This window comes from Fusarium poae, chromosome 4 (assembly GCF_019609905.1).
Source record: "Fusarium poae strain DAOMC 252244 chromosome 4, whole genome shotgun sequence".
Classification (NCBI taxonomy): domain Eukaryota; kingdom Fungi; phylum Ascomycota; class Sordariomycetes; order Hypocreales; family Nectriaceae; genus Fusarium; species Fusarium poae.
Window position 1 is genome coordinate 1,637,848 of NC_058402.1, and position 20,518 is coordinate 1,658,365.

The 20,518-nt window shown below is 44.5% G+C and overlaps 5 protein-coding genes across 5 annotated transcripts; 2 read left to right on the forward strand and 3 right to left on the reverse strand.

The window, feature by feature from the left end:
- Nucleotides 1-6,500: 6,500 nt before the first annotated feature.
- On the forward strand, nt 6,501-11,127 carry FPOAC1_010631 (uncharacterized protein; the record flags this gene model as incomplete). Its single annotated transcript, XM_044855020.1, has 4 exons — nt 6,501-6,692; nt 6,748-7,057; nt 7,108-9,752; nt 9,805-11,127. 4 exons carry the CDS (start codon nt 6,501-6,503, stop codon nt 11,125-11,127), a joined length of 4,470 nt encoding a protein of 1,489 aa, XP_044702333.1.
- Nucleotides 11,128-11,957: 830 nt separating this feature from the next.
- PRE2 (Proteasome subunit beta type-5) lies at nt 11,958-12,889 on the forward strand (the record flags this gene model as incomplete). Its single annotated transcript, XM_044855021.1, has 2 exons — nt 11,958-12,086; nt 12,170-12,889. The coding sequence occupies 2 exons, from the start codon at nt 11,958-11,960 to the stop codon at nt 12,887-12,889; spliced, it is 849 nt and encodes a 282-aa protein (XP_044702334.1).
- A 353-nt stretch (nt 12,890-13,242) lies between these two features.
- FPOAC1_010633 (uncharacterized protein) lies at nt 13,243-14,574 on the reverse strand (the record flags this gene model as incomplete). Its single annotated transcript, XM_044855022.1, has 1 exon — nt 13,243-14,574. One exon carries the CDS (start codon nt 14,572-14,574, stop codon nt 13,243-13,245), a length of 1,332 nt encoding a protein of 443 aa, XP_044702335.1.
- A 350-nt stretch (nt 14,575-14,924) lies between these two features.
- On the reverse strand, nt 14,925-17,981 carry FPOAC1_010634 (uncharacterized protein; the record flags this gene model as incomplete). Its single annotated transcript, XM_044855023.1, has 1 exon — nt 14,925-17,981. The coding sequence occupies one exon, from the start codon at nt 17,979-17,981 to the stop codon at nt 14,925-14,927; it is 3,057 nt and encodes a 1,018-aa protein (XP_044702336.1).
- Nucleotides 17,982-19,450: 1,469 nt separating this feature from the next.
- Nucleotides 19,451-19,825, reverse strand: FPOAC1_010635 (uncharacterized protein; the record flags this gene model as incomplete). Its single annotated transcript, XM_044855024.1, has 3 exons — nt 19,451-19,618; nt 19,675-19,714; nt 19,770-19,825. 3 exons carry the CDS (start codon nt 19,823-19,825, stop codon nt 19,451-19,453), a joined length of 264 nt encoding a protein of 87 aa, XP_044702337.1.
- Nucleotides 19,826-20,518: the final 693 nt, after the last annotated feature.

Below are 20,518 nucleotides of genomic sequence, written 5' to 3' on the forward strand. Positions count from 1 at the left end.
TTTAATTATTAAACCTATATATAAAAATTAATTTATATATTATTCTTTTTTTTATTTAAGAAGGCTATATAGCTTAAAAATTTCCTTTTTTCTAGGTAAATACCTTAGGCTATCCTTAATAGAGTTTCTTTTAATTAAATTAATCTAGCTTTAACCCTTTTAAGATTCCTTTTAATTAAATAGACTACTAACTAGCTTATATAAGATAGCTTTAATTTAATAAAATACAAAGTAATAAGTAGTAAATAAGTATAAAGGCAGCATTTAAAAGTTTTATCTATATAAGAATTATATTAGCAGGGGATTAATAAGTATTAATAAGGATAAAAGTAAAGTAAAAGTAAAAATACTTTAAAAAAGTAATTTTTATATATCTTTATCTTTACCTTTAAAGTACTTATTCTCTCTTTTTAGCTTAATAATTTTTCTAATATATTAAAATAGCCTTTTAATTTAAGCCTTAATTTTCTTTTATAGTATCTTTAATTAAATAGCTTTTTATTTATAAATAGCTTTAATTTAATTACTTAAGGTATTCTTTTTTATTATTATTCTCTTTAAATATAATTAAATAGGCTTTATAGTATTTAAATTAAAGCTATTTTTATATTAAAAAAGTCTTTATATATTAATAAGATTATATATTTACTACTATATATAATAAGTATAACGTGCTTGATAAGCGAGTGAGTCAGACAAGCGAGTGGGTCAAAAATCCCTCACCTTACAACATTTCAATCTGATCAGATACTTCTTAACCAGCAACTATGTCACAGTCTTCAAATGAAGCTAGAATTCTTCTTGCCCTTCAGGCCCTTCAAAATGACCAAAATCTTAGTCTCCGACGCGCCTCAGGTATATATAAGGTTCCATTTGAGACCTTACGCCGCCGCCAAAATGGCATTCAATCACGACGTGATTCCGGCCCAAACTCGCGGCGACTATCTGATCTGGAAGAACAGACTATAGTTCAGTTTATTCTTGACCTAGATTCGCGAGGGTTTCCCTCGCGAATCCGTTTTGTGGAAGAAATGGCCAATTCTCTACTTGCAGACCGCGATGCATCACCTGTCGGCAAGCGCTGGGCTCATAACTTTATAAAGCGACAACCAGAGCTAAAGACGCGTATCTTTCGGAGATATGACTATCAGAGAGCTAAATGCGAAGATCCGACTATTATTCGTGGCTGGTTTCGGCTTGTACAGAACACAATCGCTAAATACAGTATCCAACCAGGTGATACCTGGAACTTTGATGAGACCGGCTTTATGATGGGCCTTATACAGTCCGGGATGGTAGTCACAGGCTCAGAAAGGCAAGGAAGGCCAAAATCAGTGCAGCCAGGAAACCGTGAATGGATTACTGCAATTCCAGCGATAAATGCCGAAGGTCAATCGATCCCGCCGTTTATCATTGGTTCAGGCCAGTATCATCTTGCAAACTGGTATCGAGAAAGCAACCTCCCCGGCGATTGGGTTATTGCAACAAGCCAAAATGGATGGACAAATAACGAGCTGGGTCTTGAGTGGCTAAAACACTTTGATCGATCAACAGCGAAGCGATCAGTTAGTCTCTATCGTCTCTTGATCCTCGATGGTCATGAAAGTCACCACTCTGTCGACTTTGAGAGATACTGTCAGGATCACAAGATCATTACACTTTGTATGCCTCCTCATGCATCCCACCTACTCCAGCCTCTCGATGTCGGGTGTTTTTCAGTACTGAAGAATGCTTATGGTCGAGAAATAGAGCATCTGATCAGATGCTCTATAACCCACATTCTAAGACCGAGTTCTTCCCAGCCTTTTATGCCGCTTTTCAAGCTACCTTTACAGAGAGCAATATCCAGGGGGCTTTTAGGGGAGCTGGAATTTATCCTCTTGACCCAGAAACCGTCGTCTCGAAGCTTGATATACAGTTACGGACTCCAACGCCTCCTGGGGAGGCAAGTCAACCACCAAGTCCATGGGTTTCAAAGACCCCAAAGACAGCAACAGAGGCTCAATCTCAATCTGAATACCTTACCAGACGAGTTATTATGCATAAGAGCAGTTCCCCAGAGTCAATAATTGAGGCTATTAAGTCAAATACAAAAGCAACATTGGCAGTTATGCATGAGGTTGTCCTATTAAGAGATCAGGTCCGAAATCTTGAAGAGGCAAATGCAATACTAAGCCGGCGCCGGAGGGCAAAAAGAACAAGACTACAGAAAGGAGGAGCGATGACTGTACAGGAAGCATTACAATCAATTGATCAGATAGATGTGAATACGCAGGTAGTGGCAGAATCATCAAGAAGTGGTGGTCGAGGAAGGTCGGTTGGACCGGGTGTTCGGCGTTGTGGTGTATGCGGCAAGACCGGGCATAACGCAAGAACATGTCAAGAGGATATTCAGGCCTCTGGAGATGAGTATAGTGAGTAGTTATAGTCAATTGAATGAATTGAAGCAATTTTATCATCTAGATAATAAAGAGGGTTAAGATTTTTGACCCACTCGCTTATCTGACTCACTCGCTTATCAAGCACGTTATATTAATATTTCTATAGTTAAAATTACTTATTAAGACTCTACTTATTATAGAGTATATTATTTATATTTACTTAGATAGTTATTATATAATATATTTATATAATATTTATTAATCTTTAAAGAAAGCCCTTAATTAAGCTTAAAACTTCCTATTAAACTTAGAATAATTATATAAAAAATTAATATTTTAAAATTCTAATAATTTTAATTAACTCTATTATCTTAACTATTATAATTAAATAAATAGCTAATTATTTATTATAAACTACTAAATAGTTTAAATATATTTATAGTATAAATAATTATCTTTAGATTTATAATCTAGAGTATATAATTACTTAACTATATTATCTTTAAAAATACCTTTTTTTATATTAATAGTTTAATCCCTTAATCTAGCTTCTAATATAAGGTATTAAATTACTCTTTTTTCTATAAAACTTAATTAATATAATTTAATTTAATAAGATATAAAAAGACTAAGATTTAATAATTAAATTAAGCTAATATAATATTAAGCTTATTACTATATATATTATTAACTTTAGTATTTTGAAGTTTTTTCTAGTTAAAGATTAATTAATATAGATCTTTAGTTTATTCTTTATTACTAGCTAGTATAATAATTAATTTTTCCTTATTATTATATTAATTATTATTTCTATAGGCTAAGGCCCTAAGGTTATTATTTATAAGGTTAAAGCCTACTTAATAAGATATATTTATATAGACTATTAATAATTAGCTATTATTATATAAATAATTAATTAGAATAATTTATATATTATATTAGCTTTAAATATTAGTATTAATAATTTCTTTATTTTTATTATTATATTATAAGAGAGAGAGAATTTTTTATTATCTATTTAGAGCTTATATTCTTATATAAGGTTTAGATTTATATTAAGCCCTATAGTATTACTACTCTTACTACTATTAATACTATTATATTATTATTAAATTTTTAAGCTTATAGCTTTATTTACTATAAGTTATATATTTTAATATATTAATATTTTATCTTTTTATATAATTATATTTAATCTTTTTTTTATATAGGTTTATATAAAAGGTAATAATTTTAATATAAGAATCTTCTATTAATATTATTATTAATTAATATTTTTTTTCTTTTTTTTTATAAGCTTTTTATTCTTTTTATTTTATTACTATTTAAACTTTTAGCCTAGTTTATTCTATAAGTTTATTTTCTTTATTTTTATTTCTAGCTTTTAAGCCTTTTTTTTCTTTAGCTTAAGCTATTTATTAAGATTATTAATAATAACTTTTAAGTCTATTTTTTTCTTTTTAATCTCTAGGGTTTAATAATAATAAAAACCCTTTTTATTATATAAAAAACTGCCTTAGAATATAAACTTTATAGCTCTTTTTTATTTTTTATAAATATAATTATAAAGAAAATACTTATTTAATTTCCTTTAAATATAATAGCTATCTTATTAATATAAAAAAATTATAATAATTTTATTTAATTAAATTATTAATTTCTAGTCCTTTAGAGTTTAATCTTTATAAGTAATATATTAAGCTAGCTAGTTTTTTTATATTTTTTTTATTAGCTTAAGCTTCTTTATTAGCTTTATTTTTTAAAATCCTTTAAAAATAAATATTTAATATATAATTAAAATTAATATTTTTATTCTTATAGTATTAAATTTAATAGCTATATTAATATAGGTTTTTTCTTATTTAAATTAATTATATTATATTTTATTAATAGCTAGCTATTTAATTTTATTTATTATTTTTTTTAGCTATTTATTATATAAAGTATCTTTAAGATATTTATTCTTTAAAATTAATAGCTAACTATAAGGGTTAAACCCTTTTTTAATTATATAAGTATATATTTAATTAATTTATTAAATTAAAAATCTTATTATTAATATTATTTTAATTAATAATTTATTACTATAAAGGGATTTAAAGGATATAATAAAAGTATATATTATAATATCTATATTTAAAGCTATATTAAAAAAGCTTTAAGAGGATTATAAATATTAAAAAATAAGCCTTTAGCTTATAGAGAGGTCTATAAGGGATCTATAGAAGGTTTATAGAGAATAAAATCCTTAACTATAATTTCGCTTCTTTAGCTAACCTCCTAGGGTGCCCTGTTACTCGCAGGGGGGTGAGATAAAACTTTTAACAGCTGCCTCTGTAGACAATAGTCAACAATAGCAGACAATGAATGATATGGCGAGTGTCGAGATGAGATTATCCACATGAGAATCTCCTGGTTATAAATAAGCAAGATAAGCTATAGGAGGGCACATAACTCTCATCTCGCCTTTTTTCACGTCATGTTAGTTATCGTGGAGCAAAAGGGAAGTCATCACGACAGGCGAGAGGAGCCACGAATCCAGGGATCCGAACTGCAAGGGTCAACACAGACGGCTGAGAGTCTATTCTTGCGAGCTACGTAACCTCAGCGGTGCTGGCGATCAAGGAGACAGGGGGTTGAGAGGCCTAAACTAAAACAAGACACCCTTTCCTCGATCTTGGAAGCCTGGGATCCAGGTCCAGTTCCCTGACCCATGTCGCGCTGAGGGAGCTAGGAGTGATTAGGACCTCCGTCACAAGCAAAACCGAGCTTTGGTCTTCCCCCAGACCATCGATTACGTAGGTCGTGTCCAGTTGCTTTCAGCATGGCAGGGGTCTGTCGTTGACAGGGTACGGAACAAGACAGAGGGAATTTATCTTTTCGATATGGTGTGACTTTGCTTGACTTGGCTTTGTAGAAACAAGTATCCGTAAATACTGCAAATAAATCGCTCTCTCGCTCTTTATTTTTGGTAAGCTTGGTGCTTATTGTATTTCTAGAGGAATGAATGGTCTCTGTCTGTGGCACGAAGATAATGGGCAGCTGCATAATACAGTACATATGTACAGCACAGCAAATGCAAGAGTTAGATGGAGGTCAATGAGACAAGTGTTTCCCCAATATTTATTGAGGCCAAATGGCATTCATCCATTCATTGCTTCGGCATTGTAGGATCCTCATATGTAACTTACAGTGAATGGTGGCCCACTCTGCCGCGCTATTCCGGCCCGCAATCGCAACTTATTCTCCCTCAAGTAGTAGACACGCAAAAAGAAAAGCACTCTTACCTCCACTGTTCTCAATCACTGTCTCAAAAAGGGTTCTGCCGTTGGTACGGTACTCCTGATAGTGATGGGATACACTTCAATTTCCCTTGCTGAGCCACAAATTAGCTCCCTCCCACTAGCGAAAGTGACTTGAAAGTGACCACTCTTAAGCGACATGAAACTATATTCATAAATGTATCCAATTTGTATTCTGCTATCAATGACCTGTGCGCCGTCGATCGACATTCGGCGCAACTCACTTCAGCTTGGAAGAAAGCCCATTCTTTGGGCCTAACACTGAGCTGCAGCTGCAGGTTGTACAAGCTTGCAGCACAGCGCAATATAGGCTGTACCTATACCTGTCTTGTCAACTTGGTGCCAGGTTTCCCTCCACCTCCCATCCCAATTCCTTTGGCTTGGCTTCTTACATCCTTCTTCACCCTCTTTTCTACTTACCCCCTCCTTCATTCTCTCTTCTCTTCTCTATTTCCTTTCCTTTCCTTTCATTTCCTAGCCAATCTCTCGTTGCCCTTTTATTTGCTGGCCTCACCAGCTAGGCACGTACACAACTTATCCAAAGCTAATAAACTACCTCCAAGCTCAGCTCATGTCCAAGCTTACAGTTACAAGCTAAGTTACCAGCTACAAACGATCAGGGCATCGCAACCTTGCACGCACCAACTTGGTCGCCCACTGACCTCACGAGGGCCGTTCGAAACCGCCCTCATTACTTGAATGCTTTGCGACGGTCTTTCGGGTTCAATCATCACCAATTGACAACCGCGAACAATACAAACTTCCCATAGCAACACGTTCCAGCAGCAACTGCAGCAACGCTGCTCGGTACAACGTTATGTCAACCGCCAGAGAAGCCGAGGAGCTCAAGCAGCAGGGTGTCGTGGAAGCCGCCGCCGATCCTCAAACCAACGTCACTGCAGATGATGCCCAAAAGTCCATCGTCCAGGCGTCTCGAAATGCTGGTGTCGCTGCTTTCACCTTCGACCCCGATGCGAGCCCAGAACAGAAGAAAGCTCAAGCCAAAGCTGTACGCACTTTCTCCCTTCCATTCACGACTACAAACTAACAACGCTCTTGCGCAGGCCATCCCTCGTGAGCTCCAACAAAGCAGACGCCCCAAGGGCGCTGCCATAATTACCGACGTCGACGATGGCACCGGCCCTGTCGAAGACCTACCGGAAGCCAGCAAGGAAGGAGTTTTGGACGTTGCCCGCGACGAACAAGGTAAACCACTTGCAGACGGTGCTGATCCCGAAAGCGAAGAAGTACCATACTCAAGAACAGGATGGGCTCCGCAGCTGGGATGGCCAGAGGACGATGCAATGGCGCAAGAGAGTTTGCTTGACCACACAACATGGGTAGAGTCAAAGCTTCCAGATACTCTATACGGTGGTAAGTACCAATGCCAGCTGTAACTGCACGAAGACCACTAACATGGCCAGATTGGTATCACAACACGGGCGTCATCATATTTGCATGTGTCACTTCCTGGCTCGTCGCTGTCTTTGGCGGCGGACTTGGCTGGGTCCTTATTGTCATGTGTTTCTGCTCTACTTACTATCGAACATCTCTGCGAAGAGTGCGACGTAACTTTCGAGACGATATCTCTCGCGAAATGGCCCTCAAGAGGCTCGAAAACGACAACGAATCCCTCGAATGGATCAACTCCTTCATGGTCAAGTTCTGGCCTATTTACCAACCAGTTCTTGCCCAGACCATCATCAACTCCGTCGACCAAGTCCTGAGTTCTGCCACTCCTGCATTCTTGGACAGCTTGAAGCTCAAGACGTTCACATTGGGCTCTAAACCTCCTCGCATGGAGCATGTCAAGACTTACCCAAAGACTGAGGACGACATTGTCATGATGGACTGGAAATTCAGCTTTACCCCTAACGACACCGACGATATGACTTCTCGCCAGCTCAAGAACAAGATCAACCCGAAAGTTGTGCTCGAGATTCGAATTGGAAAGGCCATGATCAGCAAGGGACTCGACGTCATTGTCGAGGATATGGCCTTCTCTGGTATCATGCGACTCAAGATCAAACTGCAAATCCCTTTTCCCCATATCGACCGTATTGAAATGTGCTTCCTGGAGCGACCGACCATCGATTATGTCTGCAAGCCCCTTGGTGGCGACAACTTTGGTTTCGACATCAACTTCATTCCTGGTCTAGAGGGCTTCATTCTGGAGCAAATCCACGGCAACTTGGCTCCAATGATGTATGCGCCAAAGGTCTTTCCCATCGAGGTCGCCAAGATGCTTGCTGGCTCGCCCGTCGACCAGGCCATTGGTGTCGTCGCAGTTACCCTTCACGGCGCTCATGGTCTGAAGAACAGCGACAATTTTGGTGGCACTGTTGACCCTTATGCATCCTTGAGTTTGAGCAGACGCCAAGAGCTAGCGCGAACAAAGGTCGTTCCGGATAACCCCAACCCCAGATGGAACGAGACACACTATATCATCGTCACATCTTTCAACGACACCTTGGATATGCAAATCTTTGACCACAACGATTTCCGCAAGTCCAAGGAGCTTGGTGTCGCCTCTTTCCCACTTGAAAGTATTGAAGAGCTCAATGTTCACGAGAACCAGCGATTAGAGGTCATTTCTGATGGCAAGGCTCGCGGTGTTGTTTCGTGTGATATCCGTTTCTTTCCTGTGCTTGAGACTGTTAAGAATGCAGAGGGGCAAGACGAGCCCCCGCCCCCTTCGAACCAGGGTATTCTTCGATTTACTGTGGAACAGGCCAAGGATTTGGATGGTACCAAGAGTCTTGTAGGATCACTTAACCCTTACGCCGTTATGTTCTTGAACGGTAAAGAAGTCCATCAAACCAAGAAGCTGAAGCGTACCAACAATCCTATTTGGGACAATGGTTCAAAGGAGATTCTTATTACGGACCGAAAGAAGGCCAAGCTTGGTCTTACAGTCAAGGACGACCGTGACCTTGCAGGTGATCAAGTTCTTGGAAAATACCAGATCAAGCTCGACGAGATGCTAGAGTGCATGGAGCAAGGCAAGGAATGGTACAACCTACACGGTGCTCACACTGGTCGTGTCAAGATGATGGCGCAGTGGAGGCCAGTTGCCATCTCCGGCGTGGCGAGCACTGGTGGCTATGTTACCCCTATCGGTGTCATACGCCTGCATTTCAAGAAGGCTACTGATCTCCGAAACTTTGAAGCCTTCGGCAAGTCAGATCCTTACACTCGAATTCTGCTCTCTGGTATTGAAAAGGCACGAACTGTTACTTTCCGAAATGATCTGAACCCTGAGTGGGACGAGGTCCTATATGTGCCCATTCACTCTGCTCGAGACAGACTCGCCTTGGAGGTCATGGATACAGAAAAGGTTGGAAAAGACCGCAGTCTCGGAATGATTGAACTCTTTGCTGCCGACTATGTTGCCCAGGACGAGACTGGCGAGTATCTAGTCCACGATAAGAAACAACTCCGGGAAGACGGCCTTCGTCTCCACAACAAGGGCATCGCCAAGGGTACACTGCATTACACGGTTGCCTTTTACCCTTGCCTGAATGTTGCTGATCCCGATGATGAAGAAGAAGAAGAGAAGGAGAAGGAGAAGGAGAAGGAGGGAGAATCAGAGAAGGACAAAGATTCTTCCTCTGGAGAGGAGCAATCTCCTACCCCTCAGAGATCTGCCGAAGCTGGCAAATTTAGTGCCAGCTTGGACAAGCCCAAGGAGAACTACCTGGAGCCCCCTACACCCACCACAGTTGGGCGTCCTTCGATCGAGATGCCCAAGGGACCTCGCAAGATCCGACTTTCTCCCGAGGAGCTTCTCAAGTACGAAAGCGGCTTGCTCATCTTTCGACTCATGGAGGCAGAGATGCCCGAAAGCCACAGCCATTTGGAGGTTCTTGTAGACGACATGGCATACCCGTCTTATGTTTCTTCGACTGCTCGCAGCAAACACCACAAGTTTGAAGAGATTGGAGATTGTTTCATCCGTGAGCTCGACTTTTCCCGACTTACTCTTCGAGCTCGCAAGAAGGGTGACGACGACGATGATCTCCTGGCATCGCTCGCTGGCAACACCTTGGAAACGCTCAAGCAATGTTTGGTAAGACTTGGTACAATGTCATGTATAATTGCCTAAACTAACACCTCGACAGAATAACCCGACAACTTTGAAGCTCAAGGGCGAGGACGGGCGTCCTGCAAGTGTCAAAGTCAGCTTGAAGTATATCCCAGTCAGGATGCAACTCGACCCAAGCGAGAGTATTAACAACATGGGTACACTTCGTGTTGATGTTCTCGATGCTACCGATCTTCCTTCAGCTGATCGTAATGGCAAGAGTGACCCTTACTGCAAATTCGAGCTAAATGGCCAAGAGATTCATAAGACCAAGGTGCAGAAGAAGACGCTGAACCCCACATGGAATGAATACTTTGAGGTCAATGTTCCTTCAAGGACTGGTGCACAGTTCAAACTGACTGTATGGGATTATGATTTTGCGGACAAGCCAGACTTTTTGGGTGGAGCCGACATCAATCTCGAGTCTCTAGATCCGTTCAGACCGTCCGAGACCAAATATATCCTCGACGGCAAGTCAGGAAGCGTGCGCATCCGACTTCTTTTCCGGCCCGCCTATGTCCAGCGAGCACGTCAGGGTACATCCACTTTTGGCGGCACTTTCTCGTCAGCTCCTGGGCGTATCGTCACTGGCGTCGCTGGTGCACCTATCAAGGGCGGTGCCGCTGTGGCGGGAGTTGTTGGGCACGGCGTTGGTAGGGGAGCTTCATTCCTTCGTCGTGGTATCTTCAACAAGAAGGACAACAACAACGACGTTATCGAAGAAGACAGCGAAGTTGTTGAGCCTCAAGGATTGAGCCCTAATGGCAACGCTGGTGCCAATGGGGGACTGCGCCGATCGCCTGCTATCAACGAGGAAGGTAGCTCGAACGGCAGTCGACCCCCTACTAGCAATGGTCATGTTAGGTCGAAGAGCATTGGCCAGTCATCAGTCCACAGCGCCAACCCAGGAGCTGCGCCCAGCGGCACGGCTTCCTTTACTGTAGTGGACGCTTCAGGCTTTCCTCCTGCGTCTGATCTGTATATTGTCATCACACAGATCAGCCCCAAGGAGAAGACAGTGGGTAAGACCAAGCACTTCAAGTCCAACAGTGGACAATGGACGTTTGGCGAGACATTCAAGTTCCCATGCTCGCCCGATACACAATTCAAGATAGAGGCCAAGGGACAGCACACTTTTAGCAGCGATGATGACCTAGGCGAGCACATCTACTTTGTCGATGAGTCAGGCTCTTCTGTTGCTAAGGAGCTATCTGTTGGTAGCGGAACTGTGACACTCAAAAGCAGTTTCCAATCGACGGAAACCAACTTGGTCCCCGACAGCCCCAAGGCTCACATGCGCCGAAGCTTCATGAGCAAGCGAGATGGACGAACCAGTCGGGAAGTGACACCAAACCCTTAAGCCACAGTTTTGGTGTTGAAGGGAAAGTTTTCATTCTACACGAGTCTGAAGATTGATCCTTGTTATACATGATGTTTCTTTTCACGTCATTGTTTTTTTTTTTGTCTTGATTCGAACGCAAATCTTAGTAATATCTGATTTCACGTTGGAGAGCGGGGCTTTGTGTTCTTTCATGAACTGAGGAGGGAGGAAGATGCTCAATCAAGCAAAAGGGGTGGTGGTAAAGAGCGAGTGATATCCTCGTTTGACGGTTTTCTCAGGCGTAAATTGGGTATGAGGATATGGAATTGGGAAACTCGGCATGGAACCTAAGAAGCGATCAATGAGTAAAACCTATTTTTGAAATAAATCATAAATTCAGCGATTATGATATCTTTAAGAGAAATGTACCCCCATGGCGGTTTGGTGATATACTCTAAATGCCTGATTTGTAAGGCAGTAATTAATAAAGCACGAGGCCACTACAATCTTTTGAGGGGACAGCGTCACTGAAGCGCCCGCGGTACGTACCGAATTTGGAGGTTCAGTTGACGCGCGCATTGGAAGCTGCCTGAGCCTCAGCTTCCTTGTCTAGAGCTACGCATTCCCACCTCCATTTCCACCTTGACAATCCATCATCCACCTTTTGACGCCAACAACGCCAATCCCCATCACGATATAACGAAAACATCACGACTCGATAGCCTCAATATTTGTCAAGTAGAGCAAGGCTTCTTTCGATCGTCTAAAAGTCACCGAAAGCTCTAGGATCCGAGGCACTTGAACAGCATCAGCTTCGACCCATCCATCACTACAAGCCGATAAACTACTTCTTCTCCAATACAGCCAATATGGACTCCCTTGTCTCGCAATACAGTCGACCCTCGTACGAGCAAAACGAGCCTTTCGACGATCAGGATGAGCTTCTGAACTCTATGGGTGATCTCTCGATCAAGTTTGCCATGCCTCCCGTTGCTCAGGTTGGTCATTGAAGCATGGAGCTATCTAAACCTAGCTCTACCCTCCATTGCTGACGGTCGGACTAACAATCTCCTGCTTGCAGCCTTCATCATGGCTCCGCGCTGCCACAGATGACCGATCCAACCCCAACTGTCCTATCAAGATCGCCCACGGAACCACCACTCTCGCCTTCCGCTTCCAGGGCGGTATCATCGTCGCTACCGACTCCCGAGCCACAGCCGGCAACTGGATCGCCTCTCAAACCGTCAAGAAGGTCATTGAGATCAACAGCGTCCTGCTAGGAACCATGGCTGGTGGTGCTGCCGACTGTCAGTACTGGCTTGCGTGGCTCGGCATGCAGTGCCGTCTCCACGAACTCCGACACAAGCGCCGTATCAGTGTTGCCGCCGCCAGCAAGATCCTCGCCAACCTCGTCTACAGCTACAAGGGCATGGGTCTCAGCATGGGCACCATGTGCGCCGGAGTTACCAAGGAAGAGGGTCCTGCCCTTTACTATGTCGACAGCGATGGTACTCGCCTGGCAGGTAACCTCTTCTGTGTTGGATCAGGTCAGACATTCGCCTATGGTGTTCTTGATGCCGAGTACAAGTACGAACTGTCAGACGAGGAGGCTCTTGAGCTTGGAAAGCGAAGTATTCTGGCCGCCACTCACCGAGATGCTTACTCTGGTGGTTATATCAACCTGTACCATGTCAAGGAGGAGGGCTGGGTGAAGCACGGCTTCAATGATACCAACCCCATCTTCTGGAAGACCAAGCTGGAAAAGGGCGAGTTCACCAATGTGACAAGCAAGTTGGATTAGAGGGCTTTAGTACAGGGAATAAAGATATTGAGCCTTCGAGGTGAGGCGTACACACGGATATAGCGTGATGATAGAGAGGTAGCTTGCACTCGCCCAAAATAGGGCGTAGAGCTCTAGACGGGCCTTGTAATATGTATCACAATGGCTTTTTCTCTCGAAAGACAAGACGTCTATGATTCCCAACGACTGGTGACGATGTCGTAGGCCATTTCATGCTACTCAGACCATACTTCTTAGGGCGTTTATTCTTGTAGCCCAAATGCTAGGCCAGCTTTTCCGCTGCCCGCTTTCTAGAGTGTGCATTATACATTTAATAGTACAGATTCGCTCATGATTTTCCAATCATTACTCCTTCAGTCTCTCGTTATCCAACCATCAACACCCAATATCCCCTCCCCCATCTCAGGATCCATAGGCCACTTTCCAATTCCCGTGATGCTCAACTCAGACTCATACCCAGCCTGGAACATCTCCATACCCGTCCAAGCTATCATGGCCGCATTGTCAGTACACAACTCCACGGGTGGCGCAACAATCTCCATCTCCTCGTAGCCCCTAACAGCCAGCATGGATCGTAGGACGTGCATAAGAAACTTATTGCTTGCAACACCACCCGCCACGACGAGAGTCTTGGCAGCTCGTAGCTCAGGCTTGTCGTCAAGAGCGATGCATAATCGACCTGCGAGGTGCACGAACGCTGCCATCATAGTGTGCTGTGCTAGAGCACGGCGTTCAGGGATGGACATGGAAGGGCGGGATGTTGCCAGGTCATGGACGTGGGTATAGATACTGCTGAAAGAGAAGGCGAGCTTGCGAGTTTGTCGGAATGGCGTGGGGATATTCCAGTCGTAACCTGTGGATGGGGGAGTCATTTCTGCGGAACGGGAAGCTGGTGGTGTGAAGACAACTTCGTAAACGGCAGATGTATCAGAGCCTGGAGGAAAGGCGAAGGCTTCTAGAAGACGACCATACATAACGTGCTCGCTCGCATCGAATATCTCAGGTGGCAAGATATCACGAGCTGTCTGGTCAAGGAGGTTTCCAATGGCAATATCGCCACTCGTAGCGACTATGGAGTGCTCTGTCAGGCCTGTCGAGTGAACAAGCTGAGTATGTCCCCCGGAAACAAGAAGAGAAAGGAAGGGAAACTCTGGTCCTTCTCTAGACTCTTCTGCTTCACCCATACTCATGCCCAATGCTCTCGCCAATCGTGGTGTCAGAGCATGAGCCTGCATGTGATGAACACCCACTAACGGTACGCCCCAAGCAACAGCCAGACCCTTTGCCATATCCAGACCGATTCCTAGATTCGAACGCATTCCTGGTCCGCGAGTCACAGACACAAAATCCGGAATCTGTTTTCTCACGCCACTAGCGTAGCAGATTCTCTTATTGTCTCCATCTTCTGCAGTTGGTAAAGCATCCAGCGCACGACGAACAAGCGGTGCTAAAGCTACGCTGTGGCCTTTTGCTGCTACAATAGGATGTATTCCTTTGAAAAGGCGATTGTCAGAGGATATGCGTTCGTTGAAGAGAAGTTCTGTTGATTGTGAGGTGTGACGAAGGATAGCGACGCCAGTGTCGTCACATGATGTTTCAATTGCAAGTGTCGTTAGAAGGCGCCTGTGGCGTTGGATAGCACCCAAGAGCGTCCTCCTATTACCGCTCAATAAGAGAGACCGCATCTTGTGAGATGGAATAAGTTGATCTTAGATGAGACCAAGTGAAGTTGAAATTTAGAGGCGGCAGACGAACGGCCCCACCACAAGGTTCGCGTGGGGGATGTAGGTTCTCACAGTACTCTTTGTAACATATTTAGATATATATACAAGATGGCAGAGTAAAATATACAGTGATACTAAAAAGAACACAAGAATAGTGAGACTTATCAGACTGTTCAAATAATTTCAATTTTGGTAGCTAGTAAATCATATAGCCTTTTAGGCTTGTTTGTACCGTGACGCCTATTTCCAATGCTTCCATAGGCGATGCTTCGTGCATCTCGTCATTAATCAGATTAAGAGTAATGGGATACTTATACCCAGTTTTTCCACTCGCACTTGCATCCTCCGGTCCCGCCGTCGAATCCGCCAAGTTTCTCGTCACCTCCAGCTCTGATGTTGATCCACGGTCCGCCCACCCCAATGTTGTTGACGAGCCGCTTGGGACTCTCATCGTCGATCTTTTGTCTATCGTCGATAGGCCAAGACCAGACAAACTTCTTCTCTCGGTCTCCTCCATGTGTGTCCATGGTGACTGTAACAGGGTACGGCATCGTTCCTGGTCGAATCAGCTCTGCAGAGCCGTCGATGCCGCCTTTCTCCTCAGAATCGATTAGTTGCGACGTGTTGGCAGCCAACTTGCGTGTCCAAATCTGAACGAGCAGACGCGTCTCGGCCCATGTCACAATGAAATCTGCTTCTGTCTCCTTGCAGCCGCCATCCTCATCTAGCGGGATATCGCCCTCTTTGGTGTCGTTGAGGACCCCTGCGGACTTGAGGAAGATGGTTCGCTTGAAATATGTGTAAAACCCATAGTGTTCCGTTGGAAGATCGCGATCATAGAGACGAACTGGCTGTTGAACCGGCTGTGGAAGGAGTACTGCAGGCTTAGGAGTACCATCCTGGTTGAGGTCGGGTGGTGGGAGGATGCTACGGAGGTCAGGGATGCTGGAGTTCCCCTCTGCCTCATTTTGTCGCTTAGCAAGCTCTTTACGCTCATCGTCTTCGGCAGGGTCAATCAAGCTGATGTAAAAGGGGGTTGGCTCGCCTCCTTTATCATCAGACCGAATTCCGTCGGTAGTGTTTCCCAAAAACCACATTTCCTTGAATTCAGGTGGGTTAGGACTGGGCTTGAATTCGGGTGTCTGCCGTGCTCGGATTATGTCTCCCGCATTCACGGCACTTCCCATGCTTCGACGTGCCTTGACCGAAGGCGGCGCATCTCCGTTGGGGGTTTTCCAGTTCTCACGGGTACTGTTATCCCACTGGATTTGCATCATGATAGTAGGCTGGTTGGCCTTGTAAGGCTTCACGGAGTCGTGCTGTTCCTTGGGAAGAGAGCAGCTCCACATGGTGGATGGCTCAGTGCAGCCACTTCTTTCCATAGTATTGTCGGGTCCAACGATGGACAGGTCTCCCGTTGGCATAGGTGGAAAGTCTGTCAAGTTAACCCAAATGGATGGCATTTCTTCCGAATGCTTGGGTCGCGTCAAAACTACGCCCAGGGTTATCGCCAGAATGATGAGGATGAGAAGAACTCCCAGAACAATCATCCAGACTCGACGGCGTTGACGACCCTCGCGTCCTGTTCGGCCAAAACAACCTCTCTTCGGGACACATCCTCTGCCTCTCCAGAAGCTGCCCAGGCGGCGAGCAATAGATTCTTCTTTTTCGTTGCGACGTCTCTGACGCTCGGTTTTGGACACAAAACCAGCATCGCTGTGTGGGTGTTCACGTGGGGCTGCCGTGCCCAAGGGGCGTGTCGGAAGGGGCATTTGCGAGAGACGCAAGTTGTCTCGAGGAGCGGGCGTGAGCGGGATATCAGTCATCTGGTCGGCTCGTTGTGAGGACATGGTAGACGAGAGACCTGGAGATATGGGGCCTGGAGATGCAGGAGCTGGAGATGGAGATGGTGGGAATTGACTTTGGAGCGGATGTCCAGGTGGGAAGACTGCTCTGTATCTGATAGGGCCAGTCTGGCTTGTCTTTTCTGGAGGCGAATACGCAGGAAGCTGCTCGCCGACGCTCTCTTCTTCTTCTGTTACGAGAATCCGAGGTTTTTCTGACATAGTGGTGGCTTCGGGAACTGGAGATGCTCTTGCGGTGGAAGGGCCAGATTCGCTCTCCTGAGTATGCTCAATACGAGGCGACGGTGTCCGGCGTGGTGTTGGGGCTTTGACAATGGGTGTCTGAAATGAAGCAGGATCCAACTTTGGTGTAAGATAATATCCCTGTGGGCTTTTTGTCTCCGGCTTGTTCCACCATTCATCTCCTCGAACACTCCTTGGAGATTCAGTGTACATCTTTGGGCTGGTAGTGAATGTGAGTCGGTTCTCCATAAAAGGAGTGACAACATGGTGATCCCACCATCCACGGGACTTGGATGCAGCACTGTCGGGCGTCAGTACCGAAGTCTTTGCCTTGACTTGCTTGTATGGGCTTGGAGTTCCATCTTCTTCGAACAACGTGCATGGCGTACCACCGTCGGACTCATCAGGAGTTCTGCCGCCTAGCTCCAAGCTGATGAGCCTCTGATGAGCTGACTTCTTGAAGTTTGCTGGGACGGCTGGTACGGGAGGGACATTGCCAGCCGTGGTCGTACCGGGAGACGGGAACTGTGAGTATATGCTGGAAGTGTAGCGAATGGTGCTGAATGAGGACACAGTATCCGGGGTGTCGGGTGACCACACAGATTTCTGCTGGACAGGTACCAGAGGCGAAGATGAATTGTTCACAGGATTCCGAGGCAGGTACGGTTGTGATGAGGGCTCGATGGGTGTTGGAGTGGTATCGTATCGGGAAACGATACTCGCTTCTTCAGATGAAAAAGCTAGGCCAATAACAATAGGTCTATCATCTGGTGAAAGCTTGTTGTCCAGGGTGAGAGCTGACTGAGCTGGTCTGGCTGATGACTGCGATGATGCAGTGGCTGGGCTTTGGTCTTTACTCTTCTTGAACCAGTTCCAGTTCCCTACCGAAGCCGAAGTCGGTTCACCTTCCAACGCCTTCAAGGCAGCCGCATCAACAAACTTTCCAGTACGTTCAACCGGCGTTGGCATGTAATTTTGACGTCGAAAAGACGACATGTCGGTGATGAGCTTGATTCCAGCCTTTGCATTCTGGGCCTTTTGTCTTTGACGTGACTTGACCCGATTGATTCTTGTAGCAGAAGCTCTCGATGATCGTCGTGCGGCAAGCTTCGAATTTCTAGCTCCGACGTTCAATGGAGGAGGAAAGACTTGCTCACCGGCATCGATCGGTGTGATGGGTTCGTCGTCTTCCCAATCCTCCCATTCTTCTCGACGTCGGGTTTGAGTTTCCGAGTATGGCGGCGGGTGCGCCGGGTCTCGTGGTTGAGTCGCGTTGTTCATTGTGTAAAGTGTGATGTATTAGATATCGATAGTGAGTGATTCGATGTGACAAAGATTAAAGAGTGTAGCAGCAACTAGTCTTTAAGCACGTAGAGTGAGTTGTGGGTGGTCATGTATCTTGCCGTTTGTATGATAGATGCAGAGAACGGTTGGTATGGTTTGTGAGAGAAATGGCGTTAAGGAAAAAGATGCTTTGTTTGAGAATGAACGAGTAGAACGAACAGAATAACAAGTAAGTTAATGATTGTTGTTTGTGACAAAGGAAAGAAACCTGAACAATAAGATGCAAATTGCTTATTCGCGTTCAAAGCAAACAATGTCAACAAGATCCAACACGGAAGAAGAAATGAAAGATGAAAAGGAAACTAAATGGTAGCAGAGAGAAGAATAGAACGAGAACAATAGACAAGTGAATCAACAATAAGGACGCGGCCTATAATACCGTACCACCTCCCGCAACTGCATGCCTACTGCATATTGTTGGTGGTAGTGGATCATATTGAAGGTATCCGTAAATCCCATCTAGATTGAGCAGAATCAAGGGCGCGAAGCCTCTTGATTGGCTTCTATCTAGCAACCCGCATCTATTCGCTGCAGGGCTAAATAAAGCATTCGAGGTCCAAACGTTGAACAATAGCTCATAGGCTGTGAATCAAATGACTTGGCGCATCCTTGAGTGTAGAATAGCCGCCCTCTCTCTAAGGTTCGAGCTTCTGATTGGCCAGCTGTAGGCGCCAACGTTGGAGTGTGTGTGATTCATAGGCCGTTGGATTGGCGACCGCGCCTGGAACCTGCAACTGCAACGTCAAACCAGAAGCGAATTGACAAGGACTAGGGAGATTGGTCTGGTGCGAGAAAGAAAGTGTCTCTCTTGGAGATGCGGGAAAAATATCGATTGGATCACGTCCTGATCAAGAGGCTCTCCGGGTGAGAGTGTCCGGTATCCGGCATCGTCCAGTTCGTCAATTACCACACAACTGGGCAATAAAGAGCATTCGTTCTCTTTCTAGAACTACAGCCACTTGGCCTAGCAAGGAGTGTTCGTTGGCTGATTGAGACTAGAGGTTTTATGAAACCAAGCCACGTCTGGTATCATTGCAGCAAGTCGCAAACGAAAATTGCTCAATTCCGACAAATAGGTGTCTTGGGATGGTGTGTTCTGTGAGCTTCAGACGCAAATGGTCAGCACAAGTCTTTTACGGACGTGTTGTGCAATTTCCTGTTTATTTTTTTATTTTCATTTTAGCACATCCAGAGGTTTCTCTCCTTGTGCGATGCTGGGGAGTACAAACATCAGTAAAAATTATTCTGCACTTCCCCGCATCGATCAGGTCTCTGGATTGGTCTGGCCATATCCAGGCCGATGATGCTGCAGAGGCCGTATTGCCAGCCAGAAGCCTTCGTCGCAGTTCATGTCGGTGTCTGTTCATCCGGTTTCTGAGCACTTGAGCGAGTTTCGCAGGAGGCCTCTAGATATAACCAGATGATTCGGGGCGAGTTTCCTCCCTTTCATATGTTACACATATCGTGCCGTCGTTTGCAGCAGACATGACGATGCTTTGATGGTGAAATGGGAGAGGGAACATAGTCTCGGTCACGTGCAACACATTGGCTTCTGACATTGGCAAGATGAAGACCTGAACACAAGAGCAAGGCAATAGTCAAAAATTAACAAATGTAAAATTATGATTACCTGACAGTTCTTTTCAGTCTTTATAGTTGTAGAGTTGGGTCTGTAGGTTATTGTGAGCGCCTGCTTAGAGCACAATATATGCTGAGGTTTTGTACCTCGTTCTTAACCTACACCACTGGGAACCAAATGTTGATAAGACAACACAGAACATGATTGACCTGCGGGTGAATTTTACCGCACGTAGCGACAGGCAGTTCTCGAAGAGTTGGTTACGAACTTACGCAAACACCCAGTTACATTTATACAAGCAGAAGAGTAAAGATATGACTGGGAATTGGACTCGAACACGTGCTACAGCACGTGTAGCCTATTCGGCACAACCTACCTTACTTAGTACTAACTGACAGATTTCCAGAATATGTACATCTGGACTTGGCTATGATTCGATGCAACCCACCAGTACCAAATCATGGGCACTCGACCAGCGAGGCAGAGAAGTCACGGGATTATTTTTTTGCCGTGCTTTTAGATACGAAAAAAAGAGCGTCTGCTAAAAAGTCCATTACTCATAACTGATGAGATTTTGTTTCTGAGTAGTCCAAAAACGGGAGGTCTTGACTCGATTGCTTCCCACTAACCTGTCGGTATCCATCCAGTGGGCAAAGTGACAGCAGCACCCCTGAATCCTGAACCTAAAATTCAACGACCGCTGGAAAGCCCAGACGGGGCAGATGGGCGGACTGCCAATTTGCATGAGGAATGTGGGGTCAGGTCCTCAAGAAATATCACGAGCAACTGGGAGACGATTATTATATCAATGGAAGCTTTCAACATAACTGAACAATACATCTTTGTCTTGAGAGACAACAGGACATGGCTGATAACTATTATATACCAGTGATTG